We start from the raw sequence: 18,885 nt of genomic DNA on the forward strand, positions 1-18,885 counted from the left end.
GGCTGCTATTATAATTTAATAAACACAAAAAATGGCGGATATATCTCGCACTAGTGCAAAATATCCTCAATTCTGTACAAACATAGGACAAAAAAAGTGTTGTTTAGAGACAGTTTATTAGAAATATGTAGACAAAAACCTCACTGCATTTAACAAACTGAAATTTATAAACCTGAAATGACAGGTCACAACATGGTTTTCATCTTTTAGGTCACACCTGAATTGATATTAAGAGTGCAAACACAAATTGGTCATCTATTGATGTCTTTTTTATATTTATTTTTTATCTGTTGATAAGTTACCCTTTTGTTCTGTACAGCGGTGAGTATATGCTTTTTTAATCACTTTTCTTTACATGTATGGAAGAAACCAGTGTACATTTGCCTGCTACACGTCTATGTGTGATACAAAACAACAAATACTAACTGCCAACCTGAAATAATTTCGCAAAGCAGCGTGTACAGACATGACTATGCACTTTGAACATGTTTGACTGACACATTAACATATCTGAGGGTCAAAACTGCAGCTAAAACACATAAAATGGGGGTTTGCCAATAAATCAGTGCCAGGGTTTTGAATATGCCATTCTGATTTCAAATACAGCACTAGTGAAAACCAAATGCCTTGCCTGGCATTTGCAATGTAGAAGCATGTACCGTGAGACAATGCTTCCTTCTCTCACACACGAAGAAATCGGAGCCTCAACACAAAGGAACAAAACATTAATTAAATAAAATGTACAGTTTGAATGAGAGGGAGAAGGCAGAATATGTTGAAAAAGTCATTCAAGTCCTTTTTCCATTACTACAAATTACAATGTATACATTACATGATGCAATAACCCCACTGACATTGAGGAAGAAGCCCAAGACTGTAAAAGCCATTGAGTAAACTGACCATAACTGGCATCCACAATACATCATTGAGAGCTCGTAATTGTCCATGCAGAACAGAAAAGTAAAGTGTGTATGTATTGTCGAGGGGCTGACGTTGCCATCAACACAACAGTAAAAATTCATCCCTTGTGACTTTCTGCAGAAAGTTTTCGAAAACGATGCAGTTTTCAAATGGCTACCAACTCAAACTTAGTCTCTCTCTTCATTTAAGTGTTAAGTGAAAATTCTTGCTTTCTTCTGCATGAGAGTTTCCTGTTTCTTCACTCAAGGTCTGGCATTTCTGTAAAATAAATAAAAAGTAATATGTCAATATAAAATAATAATAATAAGTTACTCATATGTATTGATTTTCAAAATAATGCAAGGAACGAACAAATATCACACAGAGGAGGACAGTAAATTTAAGAAAACTTACTTTCGTCATCACTATCCACAGACTCTTCCTGGAATTTGAGATAAAATCAGGTCAAACACAAAAAAATTATTATAAGGTTATTACTAACTTATAATAAACCAAATAAATAACTAGCTAATAAATATTTTAAGAAAGAATTCTCTCACATCATCTGCACCATCCACATCTGGTAGGTCATCTTCCCCTCCCATGTTGTTCATCATCTTTAAAATCAAACAAACCAAATAAAAACAAATGAGTATGATTTATTTCCCCATTATACCGTTCAAAGAAATGTTAGATTATTAATAGCAGTATATGTATATATATATATATATATATGTATATATATATATATATATATATGTATATATATATATATATATATATATATGTATATATATATATATATATATATATATATATATATATATATATATATATATATATATATATATATATATATATATATATATATATATATATATATATATATATATATATATATATATATATATATATATATATGTATATATATATATATATATATATATATATACATATATATATATATATATAGACATTAACCTCTGAAAAGCGGTCAAAACTGGACAATTCTTCATCCGAGTCATCCTCCCAGTCTTTCCAGTTATTAAAGTCAACACTGAGCCAATTAAGCTGCACAAAGAACAAAGAGAAACATCAATAAACATAAGTGATCTTATCACTAAATTAAGTTACATTTCAATAGTTTAAACGGACCAAACACTGACCTTTGTTTTCTCTTTTGTTAACCTTGGCCAAGACTTGCCAGATTCAGCTTTTTTTAGACAGCAGAACACAGACCTGTCTGTGCGTTTGTGTTTAGACTCCTGCAAAAGAATAATAGAGTTCCATGTACCTCTTAAACCAGTAAGAACACCATGAGCCATGCAGATTGAACTCTTGTAACCGGAATTAGATCAGAAACCATCAGGTGGAGTAGGGTTGTCAAATGTACCGGTACAACCAGTACCAGTCAGCACAAACTAAAAAATTGACGGTACTGGTAGTACCGAGTACCAAGTATATTCGCTACCGCTGATAGACACTGCTTTTAAACACTGTTGTTTGTGTTTGTTTGAATAGGTTTTTACACAAGTTTATTTTATACAAGCGTTGAGCATTATAGCCAATCACAATCATATCTGTTGAGTGCGTGAATATATTGGCCTATCGGAGCTGCTAGTCAGTATCGGCTTAACACCACTGAAAACGGTTTTGTTCAAAGTGAGCTACATGCTTGTGAATCCTTTCACTATAACAGAGTGTGTAAACATGATGTAAATAAGAAATTCATGGAACAATTAAGAAAGCTTTTTTTCATAAGAGTTTTCGCAATTCAGTGAGCTTGCACTTTAGAGATTGACAGTCTAGATCAGACCGAACGTGCAGTGAGAGGTGCCTTTTTAAATTGTTTTCTATTTGCAGTGAGCGTTTTCACGTTGTTTATGCACTCCAGGCGCCTCGAGTTTAAGCCGCCTGCTGCACCTCATGAAGTTTAAAAAAAAACAAAAACAACTCTGAACAGAAAAGTGCAGATGTCATTTGCATTTTGTTCCATTGTCCAATCAAATGAATGGAGAGGCGAGCCTTCCATTGTGGTGACGGAAGTTTACAGTTGCTTGAAAACGCGAGTTGCACAACACTGCCTTTTTTTGGTGGTAGGTTTTGTACACCTCTCACCCTCAATCAAGGTCAGAGCAAGCACCCTTAAGCCTGGAACACACCAAGCCGACGGTCGGCCATCGGGCAGTTTTCTCGGTGTGTTCCGCACCGTCGGCTGACGTTGGTCCTCGTCGGCTATTTTTCAGCCGATTTGACATGTTGAATTGGCGTCGGCGCTTGTCGGTCAGTGGACTGTTCTGATCGACTGTTCTGCTAGCGAACCAGTGCACGAGAAAAAAACCCCCAGAAGTGACCGTCTGTGGCGAGCGAGATTATGAGCTGCTTTGTTTATATAGGGTATACAGGGTAGCTTTTCCGGTTTCCCGCTTTGAATAACGAAAACAGACTACTGCCACCAGCTGGTACAGAATAGGGATGGTGAAAACTAAACATTTTCTTGACCGACCACCGAGCCTCATTAGCCGGTTTAAACCGGTTAACCGATTAGTTTAAAATATGCTGCGCTATTTGAAATAACAGCCGCGCCTGCAATTTCGCAACTCTGTCGCTTCTCTCTGCCGCTCTGCCTCCCGCTCTCACGCACACACTGTCCCGGCGCCGCCGCCTCCCTTCCACTCATGTCACTTTTTTAAAATCCCCTACAGCGCGAAACATGAGTCCCGCAAACACGCCGCAGAGGAGCTTGTTTGTAATCGGAGGACAAATGGCTCCTTAGTTTCGAAATGGTTTGGGTACAAGGTGATCGCGTTGAAAATAAAGGCATTTGTCTAGCGTTAGAAGCTCATTTGAAACATTGCCGCGGCTCATTTAAGAAAATGACAGCTCCGAAGAGACGCTGCTTTAGTTCGAGGTAGTGCTAACAATAATAAAGAAAGATGATGATCAACACCTTATGTGTTACCACTGAAATGTAGATGTAATATATTTCCAAATGTAAGCCCATCTTATGCGGAATGTTGTATACAATAACCTCGAGTGTTTTAGCCTGTTTACTTTTTGCAAACCTTGTGAGCGCGCAAACCCAAACGCTGTGACCTCGCGCCAAATGTTTTTATTGGTTTATTAAGTACAAACAGGTGAGTTATGAAAAATTGAGTGTGAGGGATTTGTTCACTTCACACAAAAAGATTTTGGAATGAGATGGCTAACTGTAGTAGCGTTTAGTCCACTGTCTATAATAGCCTAATTTAGAGATTTACGACAACTTTGATCGGTTAACGTTGATACGGTCAACCATCGGTCAAACTGTCATCGGTTAGCATCCCTAGTACAGAAAGCTATTTACTCTTACGCAGGCGCAGAACGGACGTGCTACTTGACCGTCGGATGTCAAGAGCCAACTCTGCAGTCTGCTTTCGTCGCTACTAGTTGGTCGGCGTCGGTTTGGTGTGTTCCTTGCTTTAAGTTTCAGCTAATATGACAGTTTACTTAACAGCAAACCAAGCGGCAACCTCCCGCAGTTTCTCTTGAAGCCAATACGGAAGTGCCTCAAACTGCAATTCATCGACTGGCCGCTAGGGACAGGATCCAGAAGGGAGCAGAATCTCATTGAGCCCCATGTTAAAATGGCCAACTTTAGAGCAGAATAAAACATGTTTACAGCCTGGTACAAATTGTGCTTTTGGTCTATACGGCTCATTTTGCCCTTCATGACAACTGTGAGGGGGGTGAATTTTTTTATAACTCATTCGTTTACATTATATAAAGATTTAAAATTCTGCATAATTAAGGGCGTGGCCATTTCGAGTGACAGGTGGATAGCCATTTATCTGCTGTCTGTTAGTCATGCAACACTTAAGCTCCGCCCACATCTCGCCTTTTTGCCCATTTTCTGTTATCCGGGAGTGACGCGCGATGACGCGCTGCCAAGATGGCTCGTCCCTACTTTGCGCTTCAGAACGGCTCATCAGAATCCTATGGGTGACGTCACGGACACTACGTCCATATTTTTTTACAGTCTATGCAGCAAACCAAAGATTCTAGAGTGCTTGCGCTATAATGACATGCTGCTAAATACAGTGCAAAGTTTCTGGATAACAATCGTATTTAATGCTGAAATTAATCGGAAACTGTGATGATTGACAGTGATAACCAATGGACGAGACAAAATGGGACATTTTTCAAAGTACTTAATTCAACAGTTTTTGCTCTGGTACAAAAAAAACTAAACAATTTCACTGATATTAGTACTACTGAAAAGTTGGTACCATGACAACCCCTAAGGTGGAGTACTTACATTTGGGTCAATGGACTCAAATAGTTCTACTTCATTATGGTGTTTCATGTTATCTGTTCCTCCAACACAACTAAAACAAAAAACATAGCATATTATAATTTAGAATTAACTACTACAGCACTATATTGCACTTTAAAAAACTAAAGAGGCAAGCATTCGAATTTGCAATGCAGATTGCAAAACATTTTGGCTGAATATCATTATATTGCATCAATTATTGCAATAAAAAAAATTAGGTCAAGACCGTAATTACTGATTAATTCTATTTTGTAATAGCAATTGGCAACATGAAAATGGATGTACCTGAAATCAAGCTTTGTTTTGTCAAATTTAATTTGGACATCTTTGCTGTCTTCTATACAGAATTCAATGAAGACGGCCTCTCGTCTGTCATACCACTTGGCAGATGCAGACTGCCTGTAAAACAAATGGAATCAAAACCAATATATTTGAAAAAGCATGCAGAATGTAAGGTCATTCTACACTTCATATTCTAATGGGGTACATGGTGAACTAAGCAACCGGCTAAGTGCACTTGTTAAAAGGCAAACTCCAGAACTCCACACTAAAAACGCAGCTCTAAATTAAGAAGTGTGAGCAGGAGGCCTTGGAGGGGGTGGAGCAACAATGACGTTACTGTGGCAACCAGTTTGTATCGATTGCCTTTTAATCTACCTTGGGCTTCACTAATATAATAAAAAACAATGAAAGAACCCAGTCTCTGCGATAATGATTGTGTATAAATACATTGTACTGTATTTTAAATGCATGAACTCTGGCTAAAGATTGTATGGATAGGCTAGCAATAGCCACAAGCTCAAACATCCTTGACTATTAATACTTGTTCCCTGTGATCATGTAGACAACACCTAGGACATACACTACTGTTCAAATGTTTGTTTTTCATCTTAATATGCTTATTTAGTGCTCAACAAACACTCCTTATATAATTATTATTGTTGAAAACAGTGAAAACACTGCTTAATATTTCTGTGGAAACCGTGGTACAATTAAAAATAACAGAATTTATAATAAATAGAAATCTTTTGTGACAATGTAAAAGTCTTTTTGCTCAATTTAATGTATCCTTGCTGGATTAAAATGTTTCTTTCTTTAAAAAAAAAAAAAACTTTGAACAGTGGTTTATGCAAATATGATGCAAATAAGAGTAATTTGACATATTGACAGTCAAAGCCACAATATGTAATTTTTCAGTTAGCGGTCACTTATTCAAAACAAAGGTGTAGCTTGATGACGCCTTGTTTTCACTGAGTTTTTATAATGCCGCAGACTTTTCCCAGTCATGTGTATGTGGGGTAACGCAGCACAGTTTTATCAAATTAGATACATTATTTGAGTGTGTTGAAAGTTGTTATCATGCTACTCTGTGCGTTCGCGCGGTGACGATTTTGAGACACTTGTTGCACACTGCAGTAAGCTAGATCGATATTAGGCATGGTAAAACATGGTACGCACGGTCCATGTCCTGGTTAAAATTGCTTATTTCTCTGGATTTAAACATTCTTGGAAACACTTGGGATAACGTAAGTACACAAGTCAACAAAATATATAACATTGCTCTAGTGGTTTTTGGATATTTTAAAATCTTACATACTGTGCCTTAGAGTTATGGTGGTTAATTTAATCATAAAACAAATTTGATGGCCGCACACTGATTTAACTGCTCCAATTTATTGCAACGTTAAATCAGTGTGCAGACATCACATTTGTTTTTTGCTTTAGTTATTTCTTTTGTCTTGCACCTGAGCCCTGTTTGGGTTTGAGGATGTGCTTTGTATTTTTGACTTTGGTTAATTTAATCATACCAATGAATATGTCAGGATGTTGCAATGTTTAGTTTAGAGCTGTGTTGAAAATCAAGATTATTGCCTGCTGCAAACTTAATCCAACCTAAATCTGCTGGTCTTGCATGGTTTAAGATGGTCTCTGTGCCTTGTCAAACTGGTGCCCAGATGGGGAGGCTGTCTTATCACCCACGTGATCTGATGGAGTGTTCCAAAGCCTTTTAAAACCATACAACAAACCAGCCTGGTAAGACCTTTCAGCTGAAAGACTAGCTAGACTAAAAGAAAACCAGGCTTTAACACCATCTAAAGACCAGCAAAGCAACTAGACTGGTTTAAGCATTTTTTCCCAGATGGGAACAGACTGCAAACCTTTTTCTGCCTAAGGCTTAATCTAGGGCGTGGAAATTGCTAGAACATTCTCCAGTAATACAGATGAATTATTAAATGAAGAATCAAGCAATAGCAAACTGAACAGCAGCAGCTTTCATGTTAGCTGTGCAATAACTTCAGGCCCAGACAATCTAGCAGCTAACCAGCTAGCTAAGCTCTTCTGGGGGAACAATGTGCGCTATTTCCACCACCGATTACGACTAGAGGTTTTTCTATACTATTTTAAACGTCTTCCCGAAAATGCCTAGTATTCTCTAAAATGTCCATATTTAATAACTGCCGCATGTGAGAAAATCTGATGTTTCCCTGATAGAGGTTATGAACAGATTTGCTAACTAGCTAATAAGTTAATGCATCCTTATCACTGCCGGTCAAACTCACATGTCGATATCTTCTTTCAGTTTTCACAAAAATCTGCGTTGCCACTTGCGTCCTCTCGCCTGTGGTAGTGTTTTGAATGTATGCTGTCAGTTCAAAGCGAATGCATAAAGACGGAAGCTAGCTGTTTATGCGCCGCTCTGTCAACCTGCACAAGAATCGCGCGTGTCTACTCACTGGCGCGCAGTGACGCATCATCTCAACGTTTCTAGCGACTTCTGCTGCGCGCTCCGCGCCATGCGCGCGCCCTGAGCAAATGCGTCTCCATAGTAACACAGACTTTGCTCCGCCTCGACTGTTACAATATGTCGATGATCCTGGACCATACAGTAAATAGTGTGATATATTGCCATAGATAGATAGATCTATCTATCTATCTATCTATCTATCTATCTATCTATCTATCTATCTATCTATCTATCTATCTATCTATCTATCTATCTATCTATCTATCTATCTATCTATCTATCTATCTATCTATCTATCTATCTATCTATCTATCTATCTATCTATCTATCTATCTATCTATCTATGTTTGTTATTTTACTTTTTAGTGTTTATACTGTTTGAATAAGCAAAACTATTTTTAAATTACTTTATGTTGTTGTTATTATTATTATTATTATTATTATTATTATTATTATTATTATTATTATTATTATTATTATTATTATTATCAAAAACTTTATTGGCATAATGTTTTGCGTTGCATACAGTATTGCCAAAACATCAATACACAAAAGTGTTAGCAAACAAAAAATATTAATATTTTTTAATTATAAATTGTATAAAATAAAATAAAAAATAAACAAATAAGAGTGACAGTGATGTTATGTTAATAACGCAATACTTGCAAATGATTAATAATTTAAAATATGTATATCCCGTGAATATATACAGAATGGGTTAATCAGAAAAAGCAGAAAGGTCAAACAATAAATTAACAAGACGATTGATGATGTGGATGTGGTCTTAAAAGAGCGCCACACAGTGGTCACATCATGTAATCACTAATCCGGCTCAACCAACCGACTACTAGAATGACGAACTTCCTGCCTATATTATCGTGTATTCAGGGGATTTTCGCTTTAATTTCTGAAAGGGAACTGTGTGATAACGAAATATGACATAGAAACGCCGAGTTAGAGTCGCGAAGGAGCTAAATGCAAAACAGTTTCGTCGTGACAGTCAACGATGTTCTTTGTATGTATGTTGTCTTCCTTTGGCCAAGGACGGGGAATTGGAAAACCACAAAGAGACTGAGCTGGTGTGTTGATCAAGCGAAGTGTCACCTGAACTTGAATAGGATATCCCAAGCAAAAATTCGCAAGAATTGTCATAGGTTTTTTTTAACGGCACGTTCAATGCAGCGGTCGTCTTTTGACTTCTTCGTCGAGTGGAAGCAGGCATTCTCCAGTTGCGGTAGGTTCCCTTTACATCTCTTCCGGCAAAGTCACTACAGAAGGTGAATTCATTTATTACATGAGCACAATAGGCTTTATCACTGTGTCTTTCCATTGTTGTTTTTAATGTAGCAAATGCTTAGGTTAAGGCAACTGCCAGTGTGTCAGGTTGCTGGACAATCCTCTAAATAAACAATGTCTTGATCTAACTTGTATATTTATTTTCTCTAAAACAGGGAAATAGGCCTGTTACTGCAAGTAACGAGAATTTATGGGATCACAAGGTAATTTAGTTTCAATAATGTAATCAATGCAAGCATCAAGTGACATTCATGAGTAGGAGCAGGTAGTGCAACACAGAATGATCCTTTGTTTATACAGTGAACACATTTCAGAGCAGCTGATGTGATTCTTCACAGCTGCCTGTTGGTGTTGATAATACTCGTCACAGCCTATTCATGCAAGAAACTTCATTGTCTAGAATATTCCACCCTTCTGCTGCACAGCCACACATCAATTAGATTGTAAAAGGCTTTAAAGATTGCTAATCATTAAACCTTATAATATAATCCTTTTTATAAGAGATTAAGCACAGGGAGCTTGTAATATCTGACTGAGAAGGTCTGCATGGCAGCCTGCAGCTCTTGTCAGGTGTGAAGTATTGTGAATTCATGCAAGGTTGACTCATTACACGTGTATTATTCATCATATGTTTCCCCTGACAAGGAAAGGGTGAACCGGTAACACGCACTAGCACAAGCTTTTATTTAACTTCAAGAATTGTAAAAAGGGTGAAAGGTTGAACATTACTGTAATTGGTTAGTTAAAGGGATAGTTCACCCAAAAAATCATCAAAAGTCATAATTTATTCACCCCCCACATGTTCCAAACCTGTATGAATTTCTTTCTTCCATTTAGCACAAAAGAAGATATTTTGAAGAATGTTTGTAATCAAACAGTTGACGGCAGCCATTGAATTCAATTGTCAGTAAAAAAAATATTATTGAAGTCAATGGCTAACGTCAACTGTTTGGTTACCAACATTCTTCAAAATATCTTTTTTTTTGCTCAACAGAAGAAGGAAGCACATACGGGTTTGGAAGAAGGAAACTCATACCGGTTGGGAAAAAGTTGGGGGTGAGTAAATGATAACACAATTTTCATTTTTGGCTGCACTATCCCTTTAACATGACATCAATCAGTTATAGCAGTGCTCTGCAGCGTGACATGCTGTATTTAATCTAAAACTGGTTTAATTTGCATTTTTTTTATTATTATGCCATTCTTAAGACCTCATATTAACTGAGACTACATCAAATTATTTAAAAATAAATGGGTTTCTTTGTTTTTTAAAAAGCTAAAAGTTGTAAAATGGCAAAACAAAAAAGTCTAAAATGTACACATTTCTTTTAAAAAGGGGAAAAACGTGTGTGTGTGTGTGTGTGTGTGTGTGTGTGTATTTGTTTATTACATTTTTAAAATGTTAATATTTTTCAAGCACCCAAATTATTTTTTAACTATATAATATATAGTTCATTTATTTTATTAATATTTTTATTGAGGGGGGGGGGGGGGATGTGAAGTACCCAATAAAGTATAGTGTAATGTAAATCTAACACTAGAAAGCGCTAAATAATTGCAATTGTGAAGTACTAAATCTAATTTGCTCATATTGGCCATTTGAACTACTCTAGCAAATTGATCTCTTTTCCTCCCAGTTTCATCTGATGAGATGAGTGTGCGAGCGGGGCAGGGCAGTGACGAGGTGCTGGTATCGCAGGCGGTGTGGGATTACCTTGCAGCCGCTGGACGGCCCTGGTTGGTCGACTTTGAGGACAAGCAGGGTCTAAGCGCGGACATCATCCGACGCGGGGAGCGTGGCGGCTGCTGTGCCGTGCGGCTCTCCCCGGTGGAGGGCAGCAGGGCCAGAACTGGGATGATGGAGGGGCCGGTTTCTCCTGTTACACGGAAAGCTTTTATTGACTTATGCCGCTGTGCCCGGAAGGAGATGACCAAACAGGAGGCAGCTCCTAAGAGGAAACGCTCTCTGTTACCCTGCGTGACGGCAGTGGAGCCCGACGGGGAAGGGAGCTTGTTGCCTCCGCCTCCTCCTCAACCACGGCGCTCGCAAAGGCAACAGCAGAAATACAGGAAAAACACAGACATGGAGACCTGTGTGGTTTTACCCATGCATCATGAGGCCGCTGCAAGGACCGGGGCCGAATTAACCATCGGTCATGAAGAAGAGAGCACCGTTTGCTCTATCTGCATGGGTGAAATTGTGGAAAAGACAACTCTGGACAAGTGTGGCCACGCGTTTTGCCGGTCCTGCTTAGAACAGGCGTTTCAAGTAAAGAAGGCTTGTCCCGTGTGCAGGCTGGTGTATGGTCAACTTATTGGTAACCAACCGGCCAATGGGAGCATGATGGTTGAAAGAGACCCGGACCTGGAGTTGCCTGGCCATGAAGGTTATGGCTGCATTTGCATTATTTACAGTTTCCCTCCCGGTTTGCAAGCGGTAAGTACTGCTTACAAGTGGATTACAACAGCAGCGTGTTTTGCATTCAGATAACCGCAGACCAGATTTCATTATATAGCACATAAAAATTCCACACAAAAACTGTAATCACTCTATTATGTTTCAAAATTCTTTCAGCAAGAGCATCCAAACCCTGGGGTGAGGTACCCAGGCACAGATCGGGTGGCATACCTGCCAGACAGCCCTGAGGGAAACCGTGTCCTCTGCATGCTGCGGCGGGCATTTGAGCAGCGCCTGATCTTTACCATAGGCACCTCCATGACCACTGGCATGCATAATGTTATTACCTGGAATGATATCCACCACAAGACTTCCATATGGGGCGGACCACGATGGTATGCAATTTAATAGTTGCTTGCTAAATTATATCTGGGAAATCAGTTTTACCACAGGCATCTCTTCACTGGAATTGCTTTTTGACTTGAAAATGAAAATTTTAAATTAAAATTAAAATTGAAAGCTTGGATTGGTTTGGTTAAAAGCGATCTAAAAGATATATTAAAATAATACATTTTCCAAAATGATAAATTATGCACTAAAATGTTCATTTTTTGCAATAGATTTATGAGGTGCTATTCATTCTGATGTACTGAACCTTGATGATCAGAGCGACTTGGGACAAAATGTCTGAAACTTTAATAGAAAAAATGGAGGAAATGTGCCACGTTTCATGTTGCTATATGTTTATATGATTAATTTCACATATCAGCCAAACAGAGGCTTGAGGAGATGCCAGCTACATTTTCCATCCTATATCACCTTTATATCATTTGAAATGCATTTACAAGGGTTTTTTTCTGGCCAAGGACAGAGATGGACCCCCTGTTACATGTTGTATACATAATGTAACATTTTGCAACGTGTTGAATTTTTAAACCTGGCATGTAATGACATGCATATAATAATTCATTTATTTAGCAATTTATTTACATAATTTACAAAGCCATTCAAATAATCATTAATGATGTGCGGAGACGCACTACTGTTCAAAAAATTTGTTTTGGTAAGATTTTGTTAGTTTTTTGTTTTTGGAAAGAATTTATTTGATAAAAAACACAGTCAAACGGTAATATTATTACCATTTCATATAACTGTTTTGTATTGAAATATTTTAAAATGTAATTTTAAAGTTACATTTTCAGCATCATTACTCTAGTCGTTAGTATCACATAATTAAAATGAACATTTATTTTTAAATTGAAATATTTAGTAATATTATAAATGTCTGTACTGTCACTTTTGATCAATTGAACGTATTACTGCTGAATAAAAGTATTAAATACTGACCCCTAAATTTTGAATGGTCGTGTGAACTTGTATATTGCATTATAAATTAATGTAATATCTTTTAATATAGAAGGGAGAGAAACATTTAGCTTTCTAACTTCAGCTTTAATATAAGTTAACTTAATATTGCTTTTTTTTCAGCTTTGGTTATCCAGATCCTACATACCTTGTGCGGGTGACAGAGGAACTACGAGAAAAAGGGATAACAGCTGATTGATTTGTTTCTAGCACTTGAGAAGGTTCAAAAGGATGGCAAACGTGTGTGCTTGACCACAGTCTTTTCACAAACCCACTGTGTCGCGACAAGCCACAGTCATCTGCTGCAGGACGCTGTTTCACAAGGTTTCATTTCAGTCTTTATGTTTAGCTTTGTTCTTAGTTTACCTGAGAGAAGGCAGTGTGTTTCACATACAGTATTTCTTTGGTACAAACCCGGGGTGCACTTTACTGAGACAGATTGTTCAATAAACTCAGCTGAGTTTAAGATACCCACTGGACTGCTAAAGTGTGAATGTCATGAAGGTGTACATGTTTCCTCATCTGCAGTACAACCTTCCTCTTCCCTTTTTTCAGGTTAGAATAACTAGGCCGCTGGCCTCTCTCTTCTAACTGTTTCTTACATCCAAACTATGCTTAATAACCTCTTTAGTTTATGGTAACATCTGGGTGGAGACAAATGGCATAGCACAGTTAAATGGGTACAGCTGGGACAATCCCATACAACTTTTTTTTCTTTCTTGTAATCGGCACTAAGAGGCACTTTGCAATGGAGTAATCTTTTTATTACGAGAATTTAAAGTGGATTCTGCCTGATCTTCCAGAGTGCAGGATGTAGAGAGGTTATTTGTGGGCCTTTCTAATAATAAGGTAGTAGTAAAAGAGATTCAAGACGATTTCAGTTCGTCCTAGCTTTCATCCTTTATAACGTCCATTTTTGTCTTTCTTTTCAATATGATGTTCATAAAAAGTAATATTTTTGCTTTATGTTAGTTGGGTTCAGTTTTCCCCAGTTTGTATTTTTATGCTGTTTACAGATTTTTGAGTTCATCCATTTTGGATGTTAAAACTTTTGTCACGTATATATATAAAATGATGTCAAAACGAAAGGGCGTGTGAACCACTTAAACCAAACTAAAAGCATAATAGCTCAAAACTTTGCTGTAACCATTGTGTTTATGCCTCAGCTTGGAGAAAAGCCTAGCACTTAGTTTATTTTGAAGAATCAGCCGAATTGTCCATACAAAGTTTGCTGAAGTAGAAAAAAATTCAATAACACAACAAATGACTCTCATAAAAATTATGCAGGTCACATTTAACCCTAAAATCAAAAGAAACAAATTGGATATTGCATTTAGCTCATTTTATCGCCATTACTTTTTGTTGTTATATTCTTTCTTTTTTTTTATCACCAATTAAACACTTCCCTTTTAATTTAAGGAATTATTTCAGTTTACATATCTGAATTTATTACATTTGATTGCAAAAAAAGAAAGAAATTGTTTTATACATTATGTTTATAATAACTAACACAATGCAAAACACACACACACACACACACACACACACACACACACAATTGGTTTTATTTTCTTTCCAAATACCACAACAAAAAAAAAATCTTTTGATTTTGGTGTGAGATATGACTCTGATTTGTGAGATTCACCCACATATCTTAAATATATGCTCGCCTGCTGTCATTCATGAAGCAGATTTATCAGATTTGTTTTGTATTTCTCTCATTGAAATGTTATTGTGCCTTCTGCTAAAGGTCACAGCCTGTTATTACTAACAGTATACCCTTACTCAATAGTATTGGTTAAACTGTGTTCTGATCACTATGAAGCATTAACTTTATAGCAGTCTTTCAGCTTTAAGCAAAATGCATCATACTTTAGTCTCGGATAGTTTTGCGCAAACCAAAACATTCACTTTGTATTAAGAAGGTTTTTGTGTTGTTAGAAGTTGATTACGTTTTGCAGTATCTTTAAACAGAAAACCGTCTCAGATTTGAGTTTTTCTTTAAATACCATATTCTTGTACTCCCACCTTTATGTTATGAAGGACCAATTCAATCAGGATTAGTAGGACTTAAATGTTACTGTCATGCAAAATTCTATGCACTTCAAAATCAGATTTATAAAGTAGACCTCTTCAGATGACTGATTGTTCAAATTAAATAATTTGCCTTTATATTTGTGTTGATTTGTATGCTACAAATAAAAATGTGCTTTACATTTTCATACTTGAATAAAGGGATTCTGTTCTGTTACAGTGCTCTGTTTTGTTGTTGTTGTTGTTGTTGTTGTTGTTTTTGAATGTCAGACTTAACTTTTCAAGGTTGCCTGTTTATCTCTGTAAATGGCAATGTGACAGTGATCCACTGTAAATATGACCTAGCTGCTCAGGAGAACCTGCCAGGAATTTAAGCTGTCATGAATTATGAATTGTATTTGTTGTTGTTTTTCTACTTAAGAGACCCTTAACATTACCTTTATCATGATAGCTCATCTTGTGTCATGTGCTGCATCTAATAATTTCAACATTAAATCTTTAGTATGGTAAAGAATACCTTGATATTAGTAATAATTGCTTATAAATAAAAGGAGGGTGAATTTAGGTCGATTGGGACACTTTTTCCCATTGAGATGATTGGGAAAAAGTGACAATCAAACTGAATTCACCCGAGTTGTTATGACTGCATGGCTGAAAAGGAAGTCATAATCAGAATAATTAGTTGAATTACATTTAAATTTATCCATTTCAATTTCCGTTGCAATGGTTTGATACGTTAGTATGTTCCACTTTATATTTTTGCTGTTCCACAAACTAATTAAATGTGTCTCTAAATCCATAATAACAGGTTCCTATTGTGACAACATGCCTTGCTATTTTTGTTGTTGCATATTTATCACAAAACGTTAAGTATGCAATGAACTGTAGCTTTTTTTCCCCCTAGGCAATAATGACGGAATTGTTTTATAGTTTTTTTGTAGCCTAGACTTTGTTTTTTGAACAGAAAATAACATTTAGAAAAAAACCCACCCTGAGAAATACTGGATAGGTTTTGTTATTACTAAGTATCCCCTTTAAATATTACTTAAAAAATAATTAGGCCTAGCAATGGAGCAGTTGTGTGAGATTTGCATAGAAATATACCTGGGGGGAAAAATCCATTGGACTTTTGACATCAGGGATGCAGTAAATGCAACCTTCTGGAGCAGGAATGGCATTGCACCTAAAAAATGCAGTGCTCTAAGATGCTCAAGAGAGGGCGCTGCTTTACCACTTCCCTTAGCTCGCAATGTTTTGGATTGAAAAACTGCAGCATACATGACATGAGGTTTTGGGGGGTATTCCAGAAAGCAGGTTATGTGACATACCTGGGTATGTTTGAGGGTAAGTAAGCGGATAACCGCAACTTTCCAAAAAAGGACTTTCAGGGTATGTAAGTAGCCGGAGCAGGTTATGTTCCAAGGTTAGTTTGCTTAATAGGTATTCAAATGTGTGTAAGGACCTATATAATTGATATAGTTATATTAATATAACCAAATTTGTTATGTTACAGTAATATACTATACAATATTATATATTATTTCTAAAGCACTATTACAGCAAGGTTATGTATAAATGTTAATTAAATCCAAATATGTATTTATTATTTTATTATCATCTCACACATGGATCTGCATTCAATTAATAAGCTTCAAACAAACAATATAATCCTTATTCTCAGTGAATAAAGAATACTTATTAAACGAAAAGGTCGAAAAAAGTATTGCACAACCACCAAATAGGTGGCAATGTGCATCAAGTATGTTATATAAATTGCCATCAAACAAAAGAAGAAGAATCAAGTAAAATGGAGCGTTGTTTCTTGACGTCTGTTGCCAATGGTGAATCATCGATTTCGTTGCTCTGTTGAGAATATCTGAGTTGTCTGAACTTACTCCGGGACTCGTTTTTGGAACCAGCATACATACCGAGGAAGCACGGTTTGGGTTAATCTAATCAACCGAGAGTTCAAGGTGTATTTGACGGTAAATTAACATTGCTTTCTGGAATAACGTTAACGTTACAAACCTGAAGTAACGTTAACGTTAGTGTGTTTTGTTGTGGTAACATAAGGACCTCAACCCTGGTAAAGGTATCAATTATTCGACACAAACAACATTTCTGCCTTCCTACCAGAAAGTGTATCAAACAAAGGCTCATTTCCACCGTAGGGATCCAGCTCTGCTTGACACTCAGAACAGTAAACATACCATACCATTATAATTAACAATAGTCAATCATTTGCTGCACAACCTTTTAAGAACATGTCTGGTTCATATTATTTTTCATTTTGTGTAATGGTTTCAGAGGATGGGGGGGGATTGCAACCTGTCCATATTGGCATACCTATTTTGGCTATCGTCTACTGATGGACACACGGCCTTGACGTAAAAAGACAACAAAAAAGCTACGGTAACTACATTTTCCATTCCATAATAAGCCATTTTATTTATCATATCATGCCCTAAGACTAAAACATTCCATTGTCTTGCATGCAGTATTTTTAATTCTTGAGGGGGTTTTGGCAGAAATGCAGTGACGGAACAGTGCAATGATAAGAGCACTGTTCTTGGAAAACCCGTGTTAAAGTGAAATGTGAGTATATTGTGGCTTCAACATTAGTTTACTATATTAATTAACATGAACTAACAATATTTTTTTTCTAATTTTAGTTAGTTAATTTCAACATATACTGATACATTATTAAAATAAAAAGTTGTATAATTTAATGGACCTGAGCTGACATGAACTAACAGTGAACAGTTGTATTTTTTTTAACACAGTAACTGTAATGTAAAAATGTCGATGCTTGTTGTTCCATGAGTCCGACACAATTCTCCCAGAGGTGACACATGGATGGATATATTCACCAGTCATTTGGTTCTATAGAATTCTTCTTTAGTGTTACAAGTCCCTCTTATTTTAATGTCAATAACAGGAAGGGCTTTAAAATAAATCGTGTCACACTTGTCTGCACCTTTAATAATCTTGGCTTAGTTTATAAGCTGTAACAGTAATACTTAAAACAAAAGAGATTTTCATTTGCTTTTATGTCATTAGTCCTCAGTGAGAGCTGATGGGCTGGAGTGGCTCAGGTGTGTGATGCCCATGTGCAGGCTGGACCATGAGGCTCTGCAGTGGCATGAGTGCCATGCCGAAGCTTTGCTGGACATCTGCTACTCTTCCATCTCACGGCCCGGCCCATCTGGCCCAGCCAGGCTTTCCTCTTGACAAAAAATTGTTGCCCTTCATGCCAGAAGAGCTCTTTGTCTTTGCCTTTCTCTCTCTGTATTCTCTTCTCCTTCCATTCCTTCTTTGTGAGGATTTTCCTTTTGGGTTAGGTGATATTCTGAGATTGATATTGTAGCATTGCATGAATAGCCTGTTTTCCAAAACAAAGATCATTAAAAATATGAATAAATAAATATTTATAAAATTATATAATATAAATATATTTGCTTATGTCTGCAATCCTTGCCTCAAATAATGAAAAAATACAATTCGACCAATTAGATTTATTCTCGTTAGGTTGAAATAGTGTGAAATGGTGCATATAACATTTGAAGCAGAATTGTATGTTCTGCGATTTGGTTTGTCATGTCTATTTCCCTGGGCAATTTCACTCATGTCATTATCCATCTGCCTGCATGAGAGGGTGGGGGTTGCGAGGGGCAGGGAAGCATTGCAATAAACCCAGAAGGCATTTATGGTGATACATACAAAAATGTGCATCTCTACTGGTTTTTGGAAAAAAATCAACAGTGTGTTTCTAATTTTCAGAATCTTACCAGTCTGGTAGATCAGTTCTGTGCTTTTACGAGACTCTGGCAT

The 18,885-nt window shown here is 36.8% G+C and overlaps 2 protein-coding genes across 3 annotated transcripts; one reads left to right on the plus strand and one right to left on the minus strand.

The window, feature by feature from the left end:
* Positions 1 to 8,002, minus strand: ptges3a (prostaglandin E synthase 3a (cytosolic)). The gene is made up of 8 exons (XM_079803200.1): positions 7,777 to 8,002; positions 5,501 to 5,614; positions 5,198 to 5,267; positions 2,067 to 2,165; positions 1,882 to 1,971; positions 1,461 to 1,517; positions 1,315 to 1,342; positions 1 to 1,179 (listed from the first exon to the last, which is right to left on the minus strand). Coding segments are annotated over exons 1-8 (480 nt in total). The 5' UTR covers positions 7,779 to 8,002; the 3' UTR covers positions 1 to 1,159.
* A 765-nt stretch (positions 8,003 to 8,767) lies between these two features.
* On the plus strand, positions 8,768 to 15,272 carry dtx3 (deltex E3 ubiquitin ligase 3). 2 transcript variants are annotated; one of them, XM_079803202.1, is made up of 5 exons: positions 8,768 to 9,195; positions 9,413 to 9,460; positions 10,895 to 11,694; positions 11,833 to 12,050; positions 13,144 to 15,272. In XM_079803202.1, exons 2-5 carry the CDS (start codon positions 9,448 to 9,450, stop codon positions 13,217 to 13,219), a joined length of 1,107 nt encoding a protein of 368 aa, XP_079659328.1. In that variant the 5' UTR covers positions 8,768 to 9,195; positions 9,413 to 9,447; the 3' UTR covers positions 13,220 to 15,272. The 2 variants fall into 2 exon arrangements, with proteins under 2 accessions (XP_079659328.1, XP_079659327.1); XM_079803201.1 differs by lacking the exon at positions 9,413 to 9,460 and having other exon boundaries at positions 8,770 to 9,195.
* Positions 15,273 to 18,885: the final 3,613 nt, after the last annotated feature.

The sequence above is a fragment of the Gobio gobio genome, assembly GCF_949357685.1.
Source record: "Gobio gobio genome assembly, chromosome: 21".
NCBI classification, from domain to species: Eukaryota; Metazoa; Chordata; class Actinopteri; order Cypriniformes; family Gobionidae; genus Gobio; species Gobio gobio.